The 16,073-nt window shown below is 54.6% G+C and overlaps 1 protein-coding gene across 4 annotated transcripts in view; it reads right to left on the bottom strand.

Moving 5' to 3' along the window:
• Positions 1-373: 373 nt before the first annotated feature.
• Positions 374-16,073, bottom strand: part of WDR37 (WD repeat domain 37) — a 50,405-nt gene continuing 34,705 nt past the window's right edge. For all 4 annotated transcript variants that reach the window (XM_059183683.1, XM_059183682.1, XM_059183684.1 and 1 more), the window contains exons 12-14: positions 6,578-6,712; positions 6,021-6,135; positions 374-3,204 (exon numbers count right to left, since the gene is read on the bottom strand). In XM_059183683.1, the coding sequence (XP_059039666.1) occupies positions 3,073-3,204; positions 6,021-6,135; positions 6,578-6,712 (382 nt within the window). In that variant the 3' untranslated portion in view covers positions 374-3,072. The remainder of the gene's footprint in view (positions 3,205-6,020; positions 6,136-6,577; positions 6,713-16,073) is intronic.

The following is a 16,073-nucleotide window of genomic DNA, read 5'->3' as shown; positions in this document are numbered from 1 at the left end:
TTCAAACAAGCTCAACTGAGGTAAGGACAAGACCCGCATCCTGGGAACCTCGGAGGAACTTGGACGAGCACTTGCTGTCTATCAAATTGCTAACTCCCTCCAGAAACCGTCGGGGCGGAGATGCTGCAACGGAGAAGCGTTATTACATGTCGCCTCACGTCAGCCTAAGAGACGGACAGGAAATAGAACACAACCGATGTGTCAAGTCCAAAGTTAAAAGTTTCTCAAGTGGGCAGTCCTATGGTACGATTTCTACATTCCTACGGTGTTCAACGGCCGCTAACGTTATTCCATCAAAGCAAAACATTTTAAAAAGTAAGTAAAATAATAAAGAAAAGAGAGTCCTCATAAAATAAAACTTTTACAACAGTGATTACAGAACGTGGACTTTTAATGAATTTCATACTGGCAATGAAGACAGTCAACACTTAAAAACAATTACATCAACACAATAAAAAAACACTTGCTTCTACACAACACTTATAAATGCATACTTTAAAGAAATTCGGTTTTCACAGATTTAAAAGCAACAAGTGATGTAAATAGGATTCTTCAAATTCCAAAATATGTACAGAATTTTTGTCTCTCCAGAAACCGATGCGCAGTGGTTGAGAAAGAGTGTTTTGTCCAACAATATAGATCTTGTGAAATTCTCTATCAATACACATTTTCCAATAACCACACATTTCCTTCCTTTATTAAATGAAATCCTGGACATGTGAGCACACAGGACAAAACCACTCTCATTTCCCAACACACTGCAGATGAGATCACGTGTGGCTGACCACATGACTTAGTTCAGCCACACAGGTGCATACATGCACACACTCACATTCACACCCACACACACGCGCATTCATGCACACACGTGCACACCCTATCCCAAATCTCAGTGACTCGGAAAACACCACCACTGAGTCCCCAGCAGCAGCTGAAGGGAACTGCGTCCGAGGACGACACGGCAGTTGGCGGGAGGGCGTCCTACTCCTGAGAGCCCACGCCAACAGCAGGGGGCCCGTGCCCTCGTGGAGCCTGGTGAGGGGGAGGCGGCCGGCCCTTCCTGCCAGCGAGAAGGTGAGCAGCTGCCAGACGCGGAGGGCACTAGTCCGTGGAGAACTAAATAGCCACCAGATATGTTGAATTAAAAGCTCCAAATTTTTTAGTCTGGCAGAGATCTGGTTCTTAAGTTTGATTTCACTGTGTCTGTACACATTTTTCAATGTTCCTAACGATTCTAAAACACCCTGACATTCAAATTAAAACACACAGGAGCCCAAGAGTGTGGACGCACAGCTTAGCATCCCAAGGTCAACAGCGCTCTGCCGCCAGGGGCATGGCGTGCTCGGGTCGGCAGAGGCTGGACGCGGACGCTCCGGCCCAAGTTCTCGGGAGTGGGGCGGGGAGGTGCCAGGCTTTGGGAAGAAAGCCATTCTGAAGCACCGGTCGTCTGTCCTGTAGTCGGCAGCCTCAGCTCTAACTACGTCCTGACAGGTTTCCCCTGACCCTTCTTCCCTTTCAGACGTAAGTCATTTCAGAATCATTCCAGGTAATTCAGGGCTGAAGCGCCTAGGATGAGCCGCCGCACACGGGACCTGAGCCAAAGGAGCCTCGAGAGAGACGGGTTCACGCAGGACCGAGGGCGACCCGCACACTCTGCTGGCACCCCTCGCCAAACGGCACTCCACCGTGGTCACCACTAGGAGGCAGGGGACACCCGTGATCACGGTCATCGTCACCCTCTGAGCCTCTCCAAGTGGACACATTCGAAGTACTAAAAAGAGGAGGGCAGTACACGGAGATGGCTCTTGATCAAAACTGCAACTGAGCAGGAAACATGAACTCACAAACACCAAACCACAGTAACTCCAAAGAAGGCAAGAGTGACAGGCTCGCCCAGGCAGTGGGAGGACTGGCGCGGAGAGGGGCCCCAGCGGCCGAAACAGGAGCATCTTGTACCCTGTGCAACATGGTTTCCGCTACCACCTTGCCGGCTAACGGGAGAGCTTTCGTCCTCAGGATACGTTTGCTACGATGGTCTTTCTTGCCCTCTGGACTGAGTGCGGCATTCCAGCTATAAGTGAAAAGTGCTGTAGCTAGGCAACAGTGAGACCCCCACATCTTCCAAACACACGGATTTTGAGGTAGTACTCATTTATTTGCATTGTTGGCTCTCAAACACCACTGAGGAAGTGAACCCACTTAGAAATACGCAAACCGAAGTGTAGAAAATAAATAAGGTTTTGTTTTCAGGTAGCAGGCAGGGCCTTCTTTAAAAGCTCAAGTCACATTCACTGGATAAGTCATTTGAAACTTCTAAAAACTGTTTATAAGCATAGCCATAAACTAAAGTGCTTTAAATTTTGCTTAATATCTGAAATCAGTGATTAGAATCATCCTATTTTTGAATTTGCTAATATGAGACCTTAGGAGATTGAAATGATTTTCTATAAAAAGAGCAGAAACGTTCTGTTTTCAAAAAAACTTTCCAAATGTTACAAAATCGGCATTCTATTTTTGTGAACTTCTCAATTCCAGGTTGATTTTACACAACTATACCAGAATACAGAGTTGAACTGAGTTACAGCACAGCACATGCTAAACCCTCAGACAGAAGTAAACATGAAATCTCCCATCACGCCTGCCGATCGCCAGCCAACGCAGATGTCGCTCCATGACCTTCCCGGTACAAGGTAGATCTGTATGACGACTCCAGTAACGCCACAGACTGCTTACGCCTCACAGTAAGTCCTCGGGTTCACACTGAACTCACGCAAACGTAATGCCCTCGTGTCATCCGTCAGACGCCAGGAACTCACAACACACGACGTGCTACAGGGCAGGGGGCTTCATGTCCACGGACCAGAGGGTGCCAACACACACACAGGACGAAAATAAGACATGTGACCACACATTTTGCTGTACATTTCATGCAAGCTCGATACAATGGGAAAAGAACATACAAACCACCCTTTCCAGGGTGCAACTCTCACAGAAAGGGCTTGACGAGTATGAGAAAAGCGGCACCAGTCCACAGGTCCACGGTGAACAACGCAGCTAAGGATTCCGGCGACCTTATTTCTCTTGTAACAACGCAGGGATGTTGATGTTCCAGCCAATGGCTTGCCTGTCAAACCCGCAGGTGAACAGATTGCACATGGGGTGGTCCTCGCTCCACGCCGAGCAGCACACCATTCTTCTGTGGCCCTATTTCCAATCACACAAACCAGAATTAGTGTATTACTCCCGAGGCACACGTGCTATAAACCCTCAGCCAAATTCACCACCACACCACTCAACGTGACTGAACTGGAAGAAAAAACTCAACAGGCAGCATCCGACGGAATGAACCAATGTGCCGTCGCGGAACGGGGACAGGGAGTGACGTCAGAACACGACGGAGTCAGTGAGACTCAGACCTAAAGCGTGCTGGGACTCCTTAGAGGACAGAGACTCTGCTCAGGAGAACAAGGATAAACGATGCGTCTGAAGTTTCTTAACGGGGCCGGATGAAATCTGGGAGCACATTAAATGAAACTCATTTAAAGACTGCAAAGACCATTTTAACAAACAGCTGCCTCAGGTATGAGGGACCCAGGAAGATGTACTTGGTACCAATAAGACACACGACGACACAAAGTTCCCTCCGTGAAACCTTCACGTGTGAACAGCGCTATCCACACGCGAGACACACGGCAGGCCCCAGAGTAAAGGCACCGCAGGCGCAAGTGCACACGACAAAGGGCTCCGAGGCCACCTCCACCCCCCGTCTTCGTTAAAAGCCGAAGGAGAAGAGCGCGCTCGCACCTGTGAAGCGGCAGGAACCCCACAGTCCGCGCAGGAACCGGCGGACGATGCCCCGTCAGCTCGAGGCATTAGTGCAGAAAGCCTGAGAGCAGGGGCTTAGTGAGGGGCGCGGGGACGAGACCCCTACGGCGCCCAGAACAACGGTGTGCACGAGCCGCTCGCCCATGACAGGGTCGGAAGCCAACTCGGGTTTCGAGCCCGGCCTCCCGTCCCCCGCAGGACGCCTGAGCGCACACGGACACGCGTGGGGCATGCGTTCCCAGAGGCTCTGTGGGCACGTGTGTTGTGGAAACGCCCCGCGCCCGCCCGGCATCACAGTTCAGTGCTGCACGCCCATCCCGGGACACCGTGTCCTCGCCGTGAGCCCCGCACGCCGCACGTGGAGCCCCTCCTCGGGCCGCCCAGCGCTCCCGCGCTCACCTCGCCAGAACCGCACTTGTGGGAAACGCCCCCCACGCTCTGCCCAAAGTAAGACAAGTCTACACCGCTGGCCACCTTCCCTCTCACTTCCCAGTAAGGGCTGCTGCTTTCTCTTCGTAAAATCCATCAGCTGAAGGAGGCCGGGAGAGCGAGGCCGGGAGAGCGAGCCCGCAGCTCTCCGCTGGGAAAGCACATTCGTGTATCCGAAGAGGCCTGTACAGCTCGGAGCGACCGGAAATGTCACTCGCTAATCTTAAAAAACAGCTCCGTTTAACACGCCGCCTTAAAAGGGAATAAATCCAAGCACAACCAATTCTACGGCTGCAACAAGGCTGAAACAACCTCCCCGGAATTAGTGCCCGAGCACCTCCGAGAACTCCTGCTTCCTTGCAGAGGACCTCGCCAGAGAGTGAAGTCACACGCTCACAGCACCGTGCTGTGTTTCAGGGACAGCCCTCACGGGCCGCACAGCAACATTGGGCACACACGGGCACAGCAGGAGGAAAAGCCACCATGCGAGCGACACTGCGTGGGCAGCACCAGGGACCCTGGGAAGGCACCGTGCGTGAAAAACGCCCTTTGTGAGCGCGTGTGAAGGTCTTATCAGGTCCTCTAAGTCCTGAGCACTTTTCGATCACATATACTCAGAAGTTCGATAACCCACTTCAACAATCCGCATCCTAGCCCTGAAAGGGGGGAGCAGACCAAACGGTCCTGTCTTCAGGGCACAGGCCTCCCAAGAAGCTGGAGCCACTCAGAAGGAAGGTGCTGCCCCGCTGACAGCAGAGCCCCCCACGGTCGTCCCGAGCGCACCGTCACGCAAGCGCTCCTGAAGCCTCAACCCGCGCATGGCCGGCCTGAGGGTCGTACACCATCCGTGAGGCCGTGCGCCGAAAGGAGACATGCATCCACTCCAAGGAGGGCAGAGCCGCGCTGTCGGGCACCAGGGGGGACAGACATGCCAACTGCAGGCTCAGGGGACGCACGAAGGTCCTGGCTCGCCCACACAGCGGTGTGTCACGATGACATACAGAAAACATGAGAGGAAGAAAGGAGAGGGGCCGGGGTGGGGTCACTTAAGCCCTGAGCCTGCAAAGACACTGCTCAGTTGGGGGAGGGGACCTCCATTCCCCACGGAAGGAGCCCGTCACGTCACACACTCTCAGCCTCTCCCCTAACTTCCAACTGCCCAGGAACTGTCCATGCGCAGAGGCCCAGGGGGCCCTCAGAGACCCCCAGCAGCAGGTGCATGCGAGCCGGGGCTACGGCGCCAGCCAGTGCTCAGCACAGGGCGACGCCACTCCGTGCTCCTCGTCTAACGCCTTCCTGGCCGCACACTTTCACCTGCCAAGATCCGTCTGCTTCCCAACGTGGAAACCACTACCACACGTGCCCACAGCTCCGCAAACCAGAGCGTGAGGTGCGGAGTGCACGACCTCATGGACGTTTGTAAAACACCGGACTCTCTCAGCTGAGGTCTTGGGAAACAGTTTCAACTTTAAATTTTATGAGCTCTAAACACAGACCAAGTATTTCCAATGAAAATCTAGCACGCAACAACAACAGGAACACAAGAATGCAAAAACTCTAATACTGTTATACTGATTAGAATTAAAATCGTATGATCTCGATCATATGTGCATAAATTAAATGTACTATTAAAACGAGTTTCTCCTGTCTTAGACAACTGAACGATGTGGGGCTCACAGCCTACTCCTGTCAGTGGTGACCTGGGACACAGACTCCAAGCTGACCCCACAGCTCTGTGTGTGCCCGCGGAGCAGGAGCGCAGTTACCTGCCGGCTGCTGCGGGGGAGCCGCGCCAGCCTCACCCCTGATAGGTCGAACAGTCTCACTTGCCGGTTGTCGTGCGGCAGGGCGATGATTTTTTGGCTGACACACACATTGATCCTGCGAGGAAGAGATAAAAGTGCGTTACGTGCGAAGTGGGGACAGCGCGCGAGTCTGAGTTCACAGGGCATGACGCAGTAGGAGCCTCCACACCATTCCCCTTTCCCAGCAAAACACACGAGCGAACCGCAGATGTCAGCCGTCAGCAGCGTCAGGGCAGAGCCCGCATTCCTCATGCTCCCGGCGACTCAGACGCTGCCCTACGGGCGGCCCACTCTTAGCCCACGAAGCTCACTGCACCAGCCTGATTTTATACGTAAGTTTCAGCAAAAAGGAGAAACTAAATGTGCAGCAGAGGATCAATAAAAAATCTTACCCCCCCAAACTCACTCCCCCAGAAGCCTCTGATGCTTCTCCAAGGGTCTACTAAAGGCTGACCTTACGTGAACAGGACACCGCATTATAATTCACCCTTTCAAGACACACAAACAGCTCTCTTCACCTGTTGATAGCAGAGTCTGTGCGAATCGTCGCAATGGGAGACCTCATATTCCTCAAATCCCAGACCTTCACGGTGCGGTCATCACTGCCCGAAACGACGTTATCTCCCACGGTGAACACGGCGGAGGTCACAGTGCTGCAAGTCAAGAGCACAGGTTCAGAAAGTCTCGGGAAGTTCAGAAGACAGACACAAGTCCTCTCCACCTGCGGAATGAGCACAGGTCCCGCTGCCAGAGACCCTGGCGAGGCAAGAGGGCGGCACCTGCACACGCGGAAGCGGACAGTTGTCTCTGCCAACTGCTCCTCCGGCCGAAAGCCCTCTGTAAGTATGCACGTGTGCACACCCAACTTCTCCGCAGACGAGGAAACTAGTCCGCTGTAATCTGTTCTGCCTTCTCAGGCAATGGAGCGAAGAGAAGCTACCGGAAGACACAGATTACACAGAACCTGCCAGACGTCTATACATGCTCATGCCGATGCCAGAAAATTCAGGAAAAAATTCATGCCAACTTTGTTTAACCAGAATACTGGAGAAAAACTTACTCCTTTAACTCAACCACCACCACCACCACCACTGGCTTAAAAGTGTGCCAAGAGGTCTCTTGGTGGCTCAGCTGGTTGAACGTCCAACTCTTGGTCTCAGTTCAGATCGTGATCTCGGGGTTGTGGGATCCAGCCCACATCATGCTCTGTGTGAGATTCTTTCTCTCCCTCTGCTCCTCCCCCACTTACACACGTGCCCTCTCTCCCAAAATAAATAAATCAATCCTAAAAAAAACAAAACAAAAAAACCAAAAAGTGTGAAGAACTTAAATAGACCTTTCTCCAAAGAGTATTTATGAATGCCTAAAAAGCCCATGAAAAGACACTCAACATTACTAATCAACAAGGAAATGCAAACCTAAAGCACTGGATCCCACCGCACACCCACAAAAAGGCCTGTCACCAAGGGAAAAACCAGAACCCGGGTGCCTGGGTGGCTCAGTCGTTGGGATCCTGCCTTCAGGTCAGGTCAGAATCCCCTCAATCCTGGATGGAGCCCTGCGCGGGGCTCCCCGCTGGCAGGGAATGTGCTCTCCATCTCCCATTCCCTCTGCCTGTGCTCCCTTTCTCACTGTCAAATAAATAAATAAAATCTTAAAAAAAAAAAAAAAAAAAAAAAAAAGAACACAAGCATTGGTGAGGACGTGAAGAAAGGGGAACCTCCTGCCCTGCTGCTGGGAATGCAAGCTGGGGCCGGCCCTCTGGAAACCAGTACGGAGCGTCCACAGAATGTTAAAACCAGAGCCGCCCTACGGCCCAGCAATTGCACGACGGGGCGCACATCCCGCAGAAGGGGCGTCAGCACCCGGAAGGCTCTGCGCGCCCGTGCTCCCGGCGGCTCTGCTCACGGGAGCCCAGACCGGGGACCACCCCCGCGGCTGTCCGTGGACGCGTGGATGAAGACGTGACTTATACATAAACAAGGGGATTTTCTTCAGCCACAGAAAAGGAAGAAATCCTGACATTTGTCTCAACGGAGACAAATGTGAAGGACACAGAGACCCGAGGGGAACCCATGGGTGACGCACAGAGAACGAGGAGGGGAGGCAAAGCTGGGCAAACTTCGATGTGACGACCCCCACCGCCCCCCGCGAATCCCAGGCTCCAAAGGCCGAGAGCGGCGTCAGGGCCGGCCTGGAGACGGGCGCGCCGTGCCGGGCGCAGAGGCCAGCACAAGCCCGAGGACTTCAGGGCCGTGCAGACGCCCGGGCCTTCCCCGCGGACTCGCGTCCTCAGGGGGTTGTGAACGCTCTGCTGAACTCCGCAACAGACCGCCTCACCTTATGTTAATGAAAAGCTGAAAGACATTAGGTTTTTAATAAATCACGATCCTGACAGGTATTGTAGGGCATCAAAGGGAGAAGCTGGCGAGGGGCAATCGCTCCAAAGGCGCCCTCAGACTCGGGTCCCACGGGGAGGCGGCTGCGCCACGGCGGCTCACCGGAAAGCCTCAGACTCTGCCCGACCGCGGCCGCCTCATCCATCTTGTCGCCGAGCGCAGCCGAGCGTGTGCTTTCAGCTGACAGCGCGGCACCTTCTCGCCGCACACCACCGCCCGATCTGGAACATTCCGCTCCCTCCGTGGGCCTCCGCCAACGGAGAGACTGTAACGCTGGCCTCCTCATTAGGACGAACAGCTGTCTTCCCAGTCACGCAGAGACTTGAAACTGCTTTGCATAACAATCTGCCGGAATTTCACAGCTCAGAAGAAACCGGATGCGGGAGATGCCCAAGCAGGGCGCTTTCTGGGCCCCGCAGCAGAGACGGCCCGCAGAGCTCCCCGGTCCTCAGTTTCCAGATGTCGCTCCCCACGAACAAGCCCTGCGTTCGCACTCGAAGAACAGAGCGGCGAAGCAAGCCCTCCGGACAGAGTCGACCCGGCAGCACCTTCCCCCGCACCGCACACACACCCCAGCCCCTCGGAAAACCGCATCCAGGAGGTCAGTGCGGCCCGTCGATCCAGCAAGGACACGGCCACGTTCACAGAGAAGACCACGTTCAGCACGTCTGTGGCCCACCCCTGCCAGCGCGACCCACGGAGCAGGGTTCTCGGACCAGCAGGCCAGGTGCATCTGCGCGGAAGACACGGGTGGGGACCACATCAGGGTAGGACGTCGTCACAGGACCCACTCCTCTCCGGCCACCACTCCCCAGTGCACGTCATCAGCTACAGTAATAACTGCCGAGACACGTCTCCAGGCAGCAGCACACACACGGAGGGTCCCGGAGAGCGCACTCGCCCTGGCCCTGCCGCCCTGTGTGGCTCCCAGGGCGCAGACAGAGCACAGGCGCCTGCATCTTCAGATCCTGGCGCCTAGAGAAGAAAACGAAAACTTCCCCAAACGAAACACGTTTCTGAAATCTGCTCAACGGCTACTCTCACGAAAGCAGGGCGTAAGATAAAAACATTCAAACAAGTCACACAGGGTTCCCGTCCCCCACGACGGGCAGGACCTGCTCTGTGTGAGCACGCGCCACCCCGACGAAGGTCCAGGGCAGACATCCCGGTGGGGCGGCGACACTCGTCGCCCTCACGGCCCACGTGCAGTTCTCAGCAGCAGTGCGTGCGACAGGCTGCGGGGAAGACCTGTGCCGAGGCTTCAGAGAAGCTTCTGCCATTACCAAGGTCCCCACGCCCCAGAGACAGCTCCGGATGGCTTCAGGAACGTGTCGAACAACACGTAGTTAACCTGGCTCCATCCTTGGCATTTTATTAACTGAATTAAAAGGGTCATTCAAAAAGGATAGTTCCACACGACCTGACTTAAAAGGGAGACAGAAAAGTTAAACTTAGTAAGATTCACAGGGTAACTTCATACTCATAGTCTCAAGGGTCAAGGCTCTGATTTCCCTTTTGTGAAGTCTGGTCTTGTTTCACTCTTCCTCCTTTTTTTCCCTTTCCCTCAAAGACTTCGTTCATCCGTCTGACTCAGAGAGAACAAGCAGGGCACGGCAGGCAGACGCAGACGGAGAGGCAGAAGCAGCAGGCTCCCCACTGCGCAGAGAGCCTGGCGCACAGCTCCACCCCAGGCCCCTGAGATCATGACCTGAGCCGAAGGCAGACACCCGATGGACTGAGCCTCTTTCACTCTCCTTAAACAGTGTTAACAGCCAAAAGTAAGTTTCAAATATTTGTAATTATATCAACAGCTGTGGCAAAATTTAAATTAGGTAAGGAGTAAGTTCCCCCAGGTTTTACTAGGCTAACTGTTCATTCCCTTGGTTTCTGGATATAACTTCGCTGGTTACATTGCTAATCAATTCACAGCCAATGCCCCGATATCACTGTCACGCGACTCTGTGTATAAAAACTAGGAAATGAATAATTTAAAAGGATTCATTTATTTTAAATCTTCCAAAAGGAATAATTTGGCATTAGCTTTGAAAGTAACAGGATATACAGAAACCCTATTCACCAGAATAATCAGGAAAATTAAAGTCGGAAATGTATTATGAGCCATAAGATTTTTACTCTCAAACACATGACCTAAGCCAAAAACCACATCAAAGAAAGATCCCCGGTGCTTTCCTGAAGACACCCCAGACCACAGTGAGCCCAACCGTGGGTCTGCGGCGACCACACATATGGGAAGGCCCCTCTTCTTCACCAGTTACCAGAGAGGGTAGCCTGGATGTCCCTCACACCGCATGGGGGAAATGTCCCCTAAACACTGGACTGCCGGTGCCCAGGGGCCCTCGTGGCCCAAGGACTGCGCACAAGTATGCTTCCGATCTGGGAGTGTCAGCACGTCCGGGCGAAGTGGTGCGGGCCACGCGGAGGATGACGTGTGGGACATGCAGGTACATGCACACGGATGTGCACACTCAGGGACGCTGGCTGCATGGGACATGTGTGCCCACGTGTGTGAAACAGCCAGAACCACACTCACGCCAACACAGAAGGGGCTGCTACCCCAGCCTCTCTAACAGGTGTCCTTTAACCAGACTTCTGACTTACGCACTGAAGGAGCCTGAAGGGGCAGGAAACGGCACCAGGGAGCACCCACAGCTCCGACACCCAGCACGGACAGCGAGGGGAAACCCCGGCCAGGCTGAAAGGCCAGAGTCAGCCACTGTCACAAGCTCCCAACTCCCTGCACCTCCTTAGTCACGTAGCGCGGAGTCCAGACTCTCCGGGTTAAGTACCCGCTCTCCGCGCCATGGGCTCTGCAGCGAGAACGGACGCGCAGCCCCGCAGTGCCGGGACCGAGCACCAACGTGCGGCTCGTGTGCGGTTCCAGAGCACGCAGGAGGCTGCAGAGAGCATCCAAAGTCCCTCTCTGTACACACATGACCCGAAAATAGTCTTTTTAAAAAGTTCTGGTCCTTGAGGGATCTTGGAGAACGCCCTCGGAGGAGCCTCTGAGGCCTGACGGCAAACGGAGCATCACTTGGCTCCGGCAGCAGCACCTGCCCCCGCGGCTCCCGCGGCACGGCCGGGCGCTGGCAGGCGCAGCTGCTGAGCGGCCGCTGTGAGGCCCACCCGGGCCAGGCATGTGCAGCCAGGGGGCCGCGCACAGGCCACGAGCACCGCCTCTTCTAGAAGCAAGCTCTGCCTCCCTCCCCACGCCGCTCGCTGCCCACCGCAGCTGGGCCTTCCGCCCACCCCGGCAGGCGGGTCCACACACGTGTCAGGTCCGTCTAGCGAGCAGGCACCAGCGCGGGGAGGAGGTGCTCACGCTGTGTGAACAGCTGGACGTTCTTCAGGCCCCCTCGGGGCGCTCATCTCCTGAAGCCCGTACTTTTATTAGTTCCCGTTAGCCCTTCTGAAATGGGAAAGTTTGGAAGAATAAATATTAAGTCCCTCTTACTTTTCAAAACTGTAGGCTGAATTGGAAGCAACTTTCAAATGTACCATGAGGGGCCTGTTAAGTGGGATCCTGAGTCCCCACAACCCAGGCTAGAGGCCGGAGGAGCAGGTGCCGACCCAGGGCGGCCACGGGATCTCTGTGGGGACTCGGCGACGCCGGGAAACGGCCGCAGTTACAGGAAAACCACAGCCTGGGCTGCGAAAGGGAGGTGCGGAGCCGCCCCCAGCAAGTCCAGCTGCCGGCCACGCTGCCGGCCACGCTCGGCACCCCCCCCCACGGCGCCACGACGACGCAGGCGCTAAAACACAAAGGACACATCCAAAAACACGACAGAACACGGCCACTGGGTCAGCAAGTACTGGGTAGCCTTAGTCTCTCCTGACCTCAGCTTCACGTAACCATCAACCAACCAGGACTTCCAGGACTCGCTCATCTTCTCGAAATCACTGTCAAACCGTCTAAGTAAAACGAAGGCGATTCCAGACTCTCCAGCACCTGGCAGGGAGCGTAAACGTGAAAGGAGGTTGGGCTCCATGAGCATCCAGCTGCTGTGGGCCGCGACAGGCCCCTCCTTCCTCCACGGTCCCTCCTACCCCAGGGGCCCTTCTGGAGCTGTCCCGTCCCGGAAAGAAACCACGGTACAACCCACCTCCTCCTCGTCCTCACAGACAAGGGCCCCCAGGCCATCGCCAAGAAGAACGGACTTATCAACCAAACGCAGTCCGCCGAAACCCAGCGCCCAGGGTGGGGGCCCTACCAGCAGACAGCCCCGGACACCCCCACCGAGGGCCTGCACACCACCGGAGTCGCTGGCCGAGCACAGAACTCGACACTTAGCAGCCAAGTGTGCAGTTAAACAGTCGTGCTGCCGAAATGCTTTCTCTTCTAAAGCATGAAGACAACTGCTCATGGCAGGACGAAAAATTCAAAGCTATTTTCACCTCATACAAACATGGCCTAGAATCTGGTATTCGGTACTAAAGATCTTCCCCAGTATTTGGAAACAAAAGCATACAAAAATGTTTTCGCTTTAAAGCAACCATTATCATTTTTCATGTGACTTTTTTTTAAATTTTGTTTGGTTAGATATGGGATTTTATCTTCTTTAGGAGACAACACTACATTTCACATTTGGGGGATAAAGTTATAATCACGTGGGAAGATGAAAGCAAAACAGGAAAAAACAACTTCGCGTTCTCAGATATTTGGCCCATGTTGAGCCAATTTCCCGGTTTCTTCACTGCCAGAGCTTATTTGCACTTATGGATCCTGTCAGCTGGGCACAGACTGAAGTCATTGGCCACCCACAGAGGAAGCTTAATGACCAGTGACTGCCTCAACTGTCAGTCCCTTTTTATAGCAACTGGAACAAAACAAAACAAGAACGAAGAAGGGGAGCCTCCGCCAAGACGTGCAGAGAAGCGGCAGGGCCGGGAGGGAGGCGGCCGGGGCCTGCGGTCAGAGGGCGCTCCCCACAGGCAGCGCTCACGCCCCTCCCAAGGACAGTCAGCGGCCGAACCTTCAGGGGAGCTCCAGAACCATCCACGCCGCCTGCAGAACGTCTGTGCGCGCACGGCCCACAGGCCAGAGTCCGGCCGGGGTCGGCGGGACGCCCCACCCCGCAGAGCACACACCCGCGGACGAGGAGGGAAGGGCCCGCTGTCACTCACGGCACGAGACTGAACTGCATCGTCGGGGGACACACACGAACATGGAAGGGTTTAGCTGATTTCAGATGAAAAGCACTGGACTTCAGTTCAGCTCCTGAAGAAGACGGAAACACATAAAAACACACGGCCGGACGTTCCAAAACACTTCAGTTCACCATTTCTATTCTTTCCAAGGGCAGCACACACAACAATTTCTCGGTCCTGCTATTGGGAAGAGCACCTGTAACACAAAAAGCATCTAAAATCCACCGTCACGGGACTCGGAGCACCCCTCCGGCAGCGAGGCCCCGAGTCCCAGCCACACAGCTGCCCCAAGCAGACCCCATCCTGGTAGCCTTCCCACTGTGGCGAAGAGCTTTCCCAACACAGAGCGAACCCTAACGGCACACATCAGGAAGGAAAACCATTATTTGTCCTCCTGAGTGGTTCCCATGAGAACTTTAAACAGAGCTTATGTCAAGCAGAAATCACAGCAGCTCAAACTTCAAGGGGCCCCACATGGCTACAGATTCTACCCCACAGTGAGGCGCGACATCTCAAACTCTTCTTTTGCTAAAAAGCACAGAATCCACAGAGCAGCACAAGGGTAACAGACAACATGAACAGGAAAAAGTCTCTCTCCCAGATCCTGGAAAAATCAAATTATAAAACTAAGTCAATAATCTTGAAACCTATAACAGTTACCTTCTGCCTTAAGAAAACCCAACATACAGGGCATCCGGGTGGCTCAGCTGGTGAAGCATCTGCCCTCGGCTAGGTCAGGATCCCAGGGTCCCGGATGGAGCCCTGCACCCGGCTCCCTGCTCAGCGGAGAGTCAGCTTCTCCCTCTGCCCCTCCCCTCTCCTGCACTCTCTTCTTTCAAATAAATCTTTAAAAAAAAGAAAAGAAAACCCAACATACAGAAATCCAAAACTGGACAAATAAGCGAATTACTCATATTACAAAACAACAGACTCTAACAGAACTTTACTTAAGAATATATGATTAGTTCCTATAGACTAAAATATGCCCTAAGATAGTAAGTTTTGCATAGTGTGTCCCACATCACATCAAAACCAAACAAATACGTGGTCACGTAGTTTTAAGAAACGCTGCCTCTGCTACAGCCATGATCCACGAAAGGACCACCGCGCCTACAACTCTTCAGGTGACACCAGGTAAGGACCAGAAACGCCCTCATCGGAGCTGTGCTTTTCATGTTCGGGAAAGAAACGGGCCAAAACAATTCAAGAAAAGCACCCTGGAAAACCAAGAGTTACCCCCCCCCCCGACCAGGAGAGAACCGCGTGACTTATTTCCTACGGTGGTGGGCACTGCCGGATATCGGGAAGGCGGCCTTGGGTCCATGACGACAGCTGTGGCCAGTGGGAAGGAACGGGTGCAGCGGGGACATCCGTTCAGAGGGACCAGAGGTCTGAGGGGAGGCAGGAGACCCAGTATGCTCGAGGAGCGGTACTCAGAACATCCCAGGTGAGCGGCTACACTGAACACAGTCAAACTCAGCCGCTCCCATGCGCGTAGCTGGGACTCGGGCTCCCGTGTTTGGGGGACAGCACGTCCCTGCGTGGGCACACGCTGGTATCCCTGCACCAGTACCGTATTCCATAGGATTTGTTTGTCCTATGGGCTCAAACCAAGAGAAGCCACACCAGAGACAAGGAAGCAACAGGTACGAAGAAGAGGCTCACCTAGAAGCCCCATCCGTGTCTCACCTCCTGCTTTTCCAAACTGCGATGTCTGCAGGCGCTGAGGACGTCGAACACAGGAAGGCGTCCAGCAGGGCTCACACGGGCTGCGGCCCCGCCTGCTGCCCCCGCAGTGTGGGGTCTCACCAGGCAGGGGCCTCTCCACACCGCAGGAGCAGAGGCTCCCACCTGCATGTGCCCACGACCGAGGGAACGGAGCAGAGGCTCGGGCCGCAGCACTGCCAACAAGCCCCCCAGGCCAGGCCAATTCCCAAGGGCTTAAGAGAAGGTAAAACTTCCCCGTCTCTGACCCTTACCAAAGGGAGAACGCTTTCTTATCTCTGTGACCAAGGTCAACCAATGTGCTCGCTGTGCGCACTCGGGCAGGAGAGCGAGAGCAGCGCTCGTATCCATCTCCTCTGTCTGCCCAACAGCCCACGTCCTCAGCTACGCGGAACGGAAGCACCGCCTATCTTGGGGGACGCGGGTGCGAGGCCCAGGGACAGACACAGGTCCACCCCGATCCCGTGAGAAGAACAAGCCTTCACAACCAACTACGTTCCTTGCAAGTACCCCTCTCCAACAACAGCCGCTACTTCACAGACCCACCAGCTGCAGAACCACACCCAAACCACACAGACACGCCAAGCCTGACGCCTGCTGCCCTCCGCCCTTCCACTGCACTTACGCTTGAAACTCTTCCAGACAAAGCCCCAGGGAGAAGCCAAGCCCAGGCTCAGCGCAGGGCCGTGCGTGCGGGGGGCCCGGCTCACCGTGCACACCAGTG

This window comes from Mustela lutreola, chromosome 8 (genome assembly GCF_030435805.1).
Source record: "Mustela lutreola isolate mMusLut2 chromosome 8, mMusLut2.pri, whole genome shotgun sequence".
In the NCBI taxonomy this organism is placed as follows: Eukaryota; Metazoa; Chordata; class Mammalia; order Carnivora; family Mustelidae; genus Mustela; species Mustela lutreola.
This window is presented reverse-complemented; position numbering and strand designations above follow the sequence as displayed.